This window comes from Arachis hypogaea, chromosome 20, assembly GCF_003086295.3.
Source record: "Arachis hypogaea cultivar Tifrunner chromosome 20, arahy.Tifrunner.gnm2.J5K5, whole genome shotgun sequence".
Lineage (NCBI taxonomy): Eukaryota > Viridiplantae > Streptophyta > Magnoliopsida > Fabales > Fabaceae > Arachis > Arachis hypogaea.
In genome coordinates this window covers 132,598,376-132,606,881 of record NC_092055.1, presented here as the reverse complement: position 1 = coordinate 132,606,881, position 8,506 = coordinate 132,598,376, and the positions used below count along the sequence as shown (strand labels likewise).

The 8,506-nt window shown below is 34.0% G+C and overlaps 1 protein-coding gene across 5 annotated transcripts; it reads right to left on the bottom strand.

Moving 5' to 3' along the window:
* Window positions 1-3,075: 3,075 nt before the first annotated feature.
* On the bottom strand, window positions 3,076-7,700 carry LOC112782896 (serine/threonine-protein kinase PBL34). 5 transcript variants are annotated; one of them, XM_025825554.3, is made up of 8 exons: window positions 7,563-7,696; window positions 6,996-7,467; window positions 6,131-6,471; window positions 5,889-6,024; window positions 5,101-5,237; window positions 4,893-5,016; window positions 3,584-4,088; window positions 3,076-3,474 (listed from the first exon to the last, which is right to left on the bottom strand). In XM_025825554.3, exons 2-8 carry the CDS (start codon window positions 7,246-7,248, stop codon window positions 3,465-3,467), a joined length of 1,506 nt encoding a protein of 501 aa, XP_025681339.1. In that variant the 5' UTR covers window positions 7,249-7,467; window positions 7,563-7,696; the 3' UTR covers window positions 3,076-3,464. The 5 variants fall into 5 exon arrangements, with proteins under 5 accessions (XP_025681339.1, XP_072085661.1, XP_025681340.1 ...); XM_072229560.1 differs by having other exon boundaries at window positions 6,131-6,468; XM_025825555.3 differs by having other exon boundaries at window positions 6,131-6,468; window positions 6,996-7,700.
* Window positions 7,701-8,506: the final 806 nt, after the last annotated feature.

Below are 8,506 nucleotides of genomic sequence, written 5' to 3'. Positions count from 1 at the left end.
TGACAGCCTAGCAATCCCTTCAATTTCTTGTGTTCCTTCCACTTTTGCATGCTTCCTTTCCATCCTCTAAGTCATTCCTACCCTATAAACCCTGAAAACATTTAACAAACATATCACGGCATCGAATGGTAATAAGAGAGGATTAAAATTAGCAAATTTAAGACCAAAAAAGCATGTTTTCAATCATAGCACAAAATTAGGAAGGAAAATGTAAAACATGCGAATTTTATGAATAAGTGTGAGAATAATGGATAAAATTCACTTAATTCAATACAAAATAAACCGTAAAATAGCGATTTATCATCCACACCTTCCATATCCACAACTCCTGCTAGCTTTTGTTTCAGCTTCAGCATCCACTCCGCTCTCTGCTTTCGATGTTCCGTTGGCATCAAAGACAACAATCGCGGTGTCTCACTTATCATCTCTACCACTAGTAGGTACGTCTGTTGTTCCTCACCGATTAAAGCTGACCATTCGAATCTCGCAAATCCTCATGCTTCGCGAATCCACCATCTCCCTCTTCCTCTTCTTCTTCTTATGTTGTCATGCGGATCTGGAGTTCCCCGCTCGTCGATTTGGAGTTCGACTTCAAGATAGTTCAACACCAGCTCAGAGGCCGCCTCAAGGTCTTCGACGATTATTCCTTTAGGGTTTCACAATTTGACATGCTCTCTGGCTCTAACGTTTATTGGTAGGGCTCCCTCACCTCTAATCTTGATAACCTCACCAACGAATTCGTCATTTTCGATCACTGCAACTGTTCTTCACTTTGAAACTATTTTGCGAACCTGTTTTCACTTCCAGGACTGGTGGAGAGTCATAGAGGATTGTTGGAGAGAGCGGCGGCATCGTCAATATGGGTGCAGGAGAAGATGGTGGTGGCGATTGAGGATGTCGAGGAGAGAGTGGAGGTCGTTCTGTGTCTTGAGCTTGTCGTGAGGGGGTTGGGGAAGTGGCAATGTTGGGGCGAGGGAGAGAGCATGGTGGAGCATTTGGGAGAGAGAAGGGATATATGAGGATGATGATGATGTGGAAGTTAGTGATGATATGGGGTTAATGATGATACCACGTGGTATTAGTTGTGTCACCTTAGTCGTCTGGCTATAGATTTATGCCAAAAATAGGTTGAGGGGTTAGTATGTTGCTCGAAGACCAATTTTGGAGATCAAATTAGTGCAATTGGAATCTCAAAAATTAAATTGGTGCATGAGGTGAATCTGGGGACCAATTTGAAAATTTAGTCGCCAAAGATAGCTGGCTTAGTGGAATTGGGTTAAGCCTTGAGCAAGCTTTTCCTGCAAAGTTAGGGATTCAAATTCCAAAAAGCCCATTTCGTGAAAGATCATGGGTGTGTTTGCTTTGGCATTAGAGAGGTGAAAAAACATGTTTCTTGAACATTTTAATTTTTGGTTTGGCCATTTTTTTTTTGTGAATGCAGATGAAATTTTGTTTTCAAACTCACGCAAAAAAATCTTAACTTTGCATTCACTAACTAGCATTGTTAACTCTAAATTTTTAATTTCCTTCAACCAATTCTATCCTTGATATATGTTATTGTTTTATTTTTAAATTTTTTATTATTTTTCTTTTATGAATTTATTTTTTCTATTATTTATTATTTATTATTTTTTTATTAATTTTTGTTTGGTTTGACTTTCTGCACTTTTATAATTGTGGTTCTTGTGTATTATATTTATTATTATCTTTTTATAATATAAGTTATCAATCCCATTAGGTAAAGTAAATTAAACAAAAAAATTAATCATAGATAATAGCGTATTAAAAAAGAGTACTAAGAGTATTAGAAAAAAATATTATATAAAAACATACTAGAAAAAAAAGTATAAAAAAGATAAACGTGATTAAAAAATAATATTATAATTTAATGTCATGTCTTTTTTAGTAATTATCTATCTAAAAATAATTTTAACTAATATTATCCAAATAATATTTATTTTATCAAAATTAATTTTAGTATAGAGTTGTCAAATATAAATTATATCGACACAAACACACTCTTACCCAAAATCAATTCTATAAAATTATTTTCATTTAAACCACAGTTTGACAAACGCCGATCCAAAAACATACCATATCATTTATCATTTTAGATTTTTGGAACAAGTATTTTTATTTTTTTACTAAAATACAATTAAACACAAAATACACGTACCTGATGAATATTAAAATAATATCTTATTCGAAATGTGTAAAATATGTAGATAGAGTAACTCAACAAAATATTCGTGCTTCATGTATTTTAGGAATCAGAGATTTAGGCTGCTGCCTATATATATAATTGTGCAAATTTCATTAGCCATTAGTCATAAGTGATGATTATTACAATTCAGGTTGGTCAAAATGACAGAATGCATATGATTTTATATATGATAAAAAAGTACCTTTAAAACTTAAAGGTAAATTCTATCGCACTGCTCTCAGATCAGTTATGCTTTATGGTACAGAGTGTTGGACGGCCATAGGGAAACATGAATATAAGCTAAGTGTGACAGAAATGAAGATGTTGAGACGGATGAATGGTCATACGCGATTGGATAGAATAAGGAACAAAGATATAAGAGAGAGAGTTTGAGTAACACCTATTGTGGAAAAGATGGTAGAATCGCATGTCAAGTGGTTTGGACATGTGAGAAGAAGACCGATAGAACATCCAATCAGATGGTAGATGAGATGAAAGATGGACAAGGGATGAAAGGTAAAGGAAAATCATCCATGAAGTGGTCAAATAAGATCTATATGTAAATGGTCTCTTTATAAACATGATATATGATAGAATTCAATGACGTTGTTTGATTCATGTAGTTGACCCCACCTTGAGGGATAAAACTTTGTTATTGTTGTTGTAGGGCAGCTACGTTCTTTAATTTTTCAAATAAATGGAAAGAGTTATTAGCAATTTCAAATAACCCTTTTAAGATTCCTATTCTATCTCCTTAAAATATATAATGAGAACTCCTAAACTTAGAAATACTGTATAGTGCATACTTGCAATAGACAGAATCCATTTCTCTATTTAAAAAAAAAAAAAATCATTTATAGGTAACAATGCTCTTTCTGAACAAACAACACATTTGATACACCAATAATAAAACAAATTGCAGCTCTAAAATCAACAAAAACGAGCCCTCAAGCCTCAGCACTTGTTAAGTTGTTTCTAGTACTAGTATATGATCACATTAACATGTATGCTCTAAATAGTAGTGGAATGAGTGTAAAATTCTATCACTAATATCAGGTAATATAACACCACCTTTTTTTCATCCTTCTCTACAAAAAAATAAAATAAAAAATACATTCAGAAGGTAAGAAATCATTGAAAAGGCGGAAAAGTTAAAGGACTTGAGAAGTTCAGTGAATGACAATTCCCCACTTGAAAGCTGCATGTGCCAAATTGCTCCAAAAGATTCTGTCAATCCAGTCTCATATACTGTTTCCACACCTTAGCTGAGACTGAATTCATATAATAGATCAAACAACAGTATCTTTCAGATGATGGCCTAATTTGAGGGAACTGAATGAATAGAGAAGCAAACTCGAGATAGCGAATGGGGATTCTTACTCCTTTGGTTTTGGAGACTTGCTATAATTAAGATATGGAGAACCATGTGGAACATTTGGAGTTGACAATGTCCTTACAGGTTGACCTTTCTTTGGTAAAGCTACTAACTGCGTTTTGATGCCGTTTTTATGATTTGGCATGGAGAAAGTACGCTCGACTCGCGTGACCTGGAAGTGGTAAGAAGAAATGGCCATATCCTTAAGGTTTGGCAATGGCTTTAAACTTTGAACAACTTCACTCATCAAAGGTCTGGATTTCGGGTCGCGGCTAAGGCATTGAGCAGCTAGCTGGGCAGCTTTCTGTGCACCTTTAACCGAGAAGTGCCCTTCAAGCCGGGGATCGACTATCCGGAATAGGATCCTATGATCTCCGAGAACAGGTCTAGCCCACTCAACCAGATTGTGTTCTCCATTTGGTCTTCTCTTATCGATTGCTCGGCGGCCAGTGAGCATTTCAAGAAGCACCACTCCGAAACTGTAGACATCACTTTTTGATGTCAAATGTCCTAATCAGAATTGGTAGTTTCAGGTTAATATTAAAAAGTGCATGTTTACAACTATGATCTATCTATGCTATGCAAAAAGAATATCATTATCAATACAAAAATGTAATAATTTCAACCTTTTTTTTTCATTGAACAATATAAAATTTTAAGTTTACAAGTTTCCTTGCCCTTACTCCCCCCTCCCCCTTACACTTTTTGATGGATGTTTAAGTTTTTCAAAGCAGCATAAAAAGTTTGAAAATTGAATTGTTGAAATTGGGTCCTTTCTTTATCTTAACGAAAATGTGTTAGATAGTGATGCTAATGACAAGGATGAAGTAGGTCACATGGTTCGGCAGGAGAGAAAAAAGTCAGTGGAAGAGGTCAAAAAACAGTGCTCACTGCTCAACTACTCACCACAAAGTATAGAAATCAAAATTGTGATTGCCAGCTTGCCTATTACTTGTGCTATTTTATCTGTGATGAATTTTTAGTGCCAGGTTCTTCATTTTGTGCCTCTTGGTCATTATAATAGCTATCTTTTATTACTCTCACTCACCTAAAAACACAAGGCTAAGTTCAGAATATCTATTAGATTTTCACTTGTTTGATTTTAGCTATCACTGTGGTGATAGTAGTTAGCACCTTGATCAGCATTTTAACCATTTAAACTTCTAATTTAAGGGCAGCCTAGTACACAAAAAAGTTATGTTCACCTAAAAACTCAAAATATTATTAGCTACTTTAGGCATAAAATATTTAGTAAAGTATTAATTTCAAGAAACATTAATGTTCCACAAAGAATACAAAATGATCAAAACTCACCGGTCATGACATACTCCGGAGCAGCATAACCATATGTTCCCATGACTCTTGTTGATACATGTGTCTTTTCCCCCTCAGGGCCATCTTTGGCAAGTCCAAAATCAGAGAGCTTTGCATTGTATTCCTAAACCAATATTTCCTTTTCAGTTTTGTGGTCAAGAATGAATAAGAAATAATTACAATTTTTTCCCCTAGTTTAGCCACTTACCGCATCCAATAGGATATTGGATGTCTTGAAATCGCGATAGATTATTGGCCTCTGAGCCTCTTCATGAAGAAAAGCAAGACCTTTTGCAGCACCAAGTGCAATTTTCATTCTGATAGACCAAGGAAGCGGTAGGGGCCCTATTACATCAAACAAGGTTGTCATCAGAAAACGGTTAATCCAGACACAAAAAAACTGTTTAAGAGCATAACTCCAAGAAGTAAGAACGAAGCATTATGGGAAGAGAACCATTTTATTTTACTTTTGATTTGCTAGAAAGCATAAAACCTGTGAATTAACTATTTGTTATAAACACCAGCAACAAAAACTGGATTAAGATTGTGGTAGTAAGGAGAGGAAGAAATGTGGTGTAAATGTGTAACAAATCCAATATATTATTTAGATTATAATTTGAGTTGTTCTCTTTAATTTCCTAGAAATACAGTTTATGTTTGAGCTCGACTAGATTAACAACTGTTACTGCATAAAAAGCTACTTAGCCCAATGGCATTCATGTTCTCTTTTTGGTTTGGTTGATCTTAACTTTCATTGTGCAGTCCCCATAGACTTCAGCACAAAAGGTAATTAGAATGCAAAGTTACCCTGTAAGAATGAAAAATGATCCATTCTCCACATCATAAACAATCACACTTATTTTCAGCCAAAATTTAATCTCTATGGATGCTAATTCTGAGTTCAATATATGTGCCAAGGAAGGATTTACACAGAAATAAACAGAAGTTAGCGTAGACACAACAATCAACGATAATAAAGTAAGGTTAGTAGTGTACTTCTAAAGAGGTGATTCTCCAAACTGCCTCGGGGCATAAACTCGTAAACCAATAATCTCTGGTCATCTTCTATACAGAAACCAATCAATTTAACAAGATTAGGATGGACAAGATCACCAAGATAGTTTAATTCAGCCTGCAAAGAAAAGAAAATTGACAAAATGTTAACAAAGCAGGAATGGTAGAAGTAAATATATTTGAAAATAAGGGAAGAAATTGAAAGAATTTAAGTGTTGTCATACAAGCCACTCTTTGTGACCCTGATTTCCATTGTGGTTCAGGGTCTTGACTGCAACGGTAAGACCGGTACCCGGTTTAACAGGTGCAATTCCATTCTCCTCAATCCAACCCTTGAATACACAACCAAACCCTCCCTCTCCAAGAAGACTCTCCGGTCTGAAATTCCGAGTTGCCACCTTAAGTCCATTGAATGTGAATTTTCTCAAACAAGAAGCTACCTTCAACTCCTCACTGACTTTTGGAGTGGAAGGAATACTCTCTTCATTGCTTGTTGTTGTCATAGTGGACTCTGGAGGAGCAACAGTTTCTTTCGTGCAACTCTCTGACACAGATTTGATTTCTGCTGATCCAAACACAATCACAAACTCGAATTCAATTATCACTGATTTGGTATAGTCAGTCTCCTAAAAGTTAAGAATTAGGGAGCATTATTGAATGATTCAGTCATGACATGCTTGGCCTTACACAACTTCATTGCAAGATCATTATATTTCTAAGGTAACTAAATAAATAGTATATACAATCAAGCAGTGCAGCACAAATGACAAAAGAATCGCAAATTTAGGTGGCGCTTACAGAATACATTTCTCTATTCTCTCCTTTTTTGGCTAGATCAAGCACTTGGTAATGCAGAACCATCAATATTTCTTAAAACATCTACCTTAGACCTCTACCTTGCTCAGTTTAATAACACTATTGTTCCAAGAAACCTTATAATTCAGTGTTTCTTAAAACAAATTTGCAGCCTCAAACAAAACAAAACAATAACAAAAAAAGATTTGGCAAGATCTTAGAAAACCCAAAAAAGGTAATGAATAAATATTCCCTGAAAGTAAAAGAGTTGGGGTAATGAAAGAGAATATTTACCAGTTTGAGTAGAAGTAGTGCCACTAATGGAGGTAACAACCTTCGATCTTGAAGGTATGCAACTCCCAAAGAAACTAAATTTAGGCCACCACCCTTTCTCATTCTCTCCCTTCTTCCTTCCCTTTGATTTTCCCACATCCAAACTTCCAGCTTTAATAACATTATTATTATTATTATTATTATTATTGTTGTTGTTGTTGTTGTTGTGGTTGCTGCTGCTGCTACTACTATTCTTATTATTCCCAAACCCCATCTTCCAAAAACTCTTACAAACAACTTTCCATGCCCAAAAGTCTCAACTTTGATCTTAATAAATCAAAAAATTAATTAAAAAAGTAATAAATAAAGAAGAAGAAAAATCCACTTCAAAGCTAATCAAGCAATCTAGTTAATTTCTTCTATAAATACACACACTTTTGAGACACATACATCACCACCATCACCATCATCATCATCAATCAACAATCAACAACTGAACAAAAAGAAGAGTATCTTAGTATTCACTGACATCAAGGGATCAAAATAAATGTATTCAACACTGCAGAATGATAACAACAAAACACAAACCACATCTGTGAAAAACTCAGTTCCAAACTCCAAAGCAAAGTGAGAGAGAGAGAGAGAGAGAGAGAGAGAGAGAATGTTGAAGGGGAAAGCGGGAGAGGGTGCTTGTGACACAAGAGGAAATATTTTTCTACGACGGGCAGGTTGGTCAGGCTTGAAAGATGAAAATTGAAAAGCATGAAAACTGGGGCAGTACGGGCAGGAGAGAGAAAGGGACAGCCATTTCTTTTCCATTTTGAAAAAAGCATTGCCCCTCTTGGTAAATTACAAAACTTTCCTCTTTTCTTTCTTTCTTTGTTCCTCCTAAATTATTCGACAGATAATGTTCTTATTTCCATGTGGAAAACTATTAAACAAAACAACGCCAACCATTAAACTCGAATGTTCATTTAAAGTTGATAGTTAAGAATAGTTAAAAATAATTTAATTAAATTATTTAATAATTTTTAATTATTAATTTTATATAAAATTTATTATTTCTGAATTTTTATGTTATTAATTAAATTAAATAAATAAATAACTTTATACTATGTATAAATGTTATTAAAACTAAAATATATATTAAAATATAAAATATAATATATTTTTATATATACATAATATAATTAATTTTAATGTAAGTAGTCATTATAAATTCAAAAAAAGCTGAGACTTTTTAGTTTAAAAAAAAATAGAACTCTAACTTGAAGAAGAGTCTAAATAAATAATAAAAAAAAATTACAAAATAAATATAACCACATTCAGTAAACTCAATCACCATCGACATTATAATATTCGGAGGTAAATGACGAAATTCTAGCAAGAATATCATAATGTGATAGCTTGCTTATCTTCATGCACTACCTTTGCCTTTGAATATTTTTTTTTCTTTGGTCAATCTAATATATAGGACTTTGGAGCACTAGCACTTTTATTCATTCATGTTAAGACACGTTATTTACATTAAA

Bases quoted from the DNA above. Each gene is read 5' to 3' on its own strand.
- LOC112782896 (XM_025825554.3), bottom strand. From the start codon at position 7,248: ATGGGGTTTGGGAATAATAAGAATAGTAGTAGCAGCAGCAGCAACCAC. The intron at 5,017-5,100 runs GTAAGTGGCTAA...ATATTGGTTTAG, and splicing joins CCAATATCCTATTGGATGCG to GAATACAATGCAAAGCTCTC. The intron at 4,089-4,892 runs GTGAGTTTTGAT...AATTCTGATTAG, and splicing joins TCCGGAGTATGTCATGACCG to GACATTTGACATCAAAAAGT.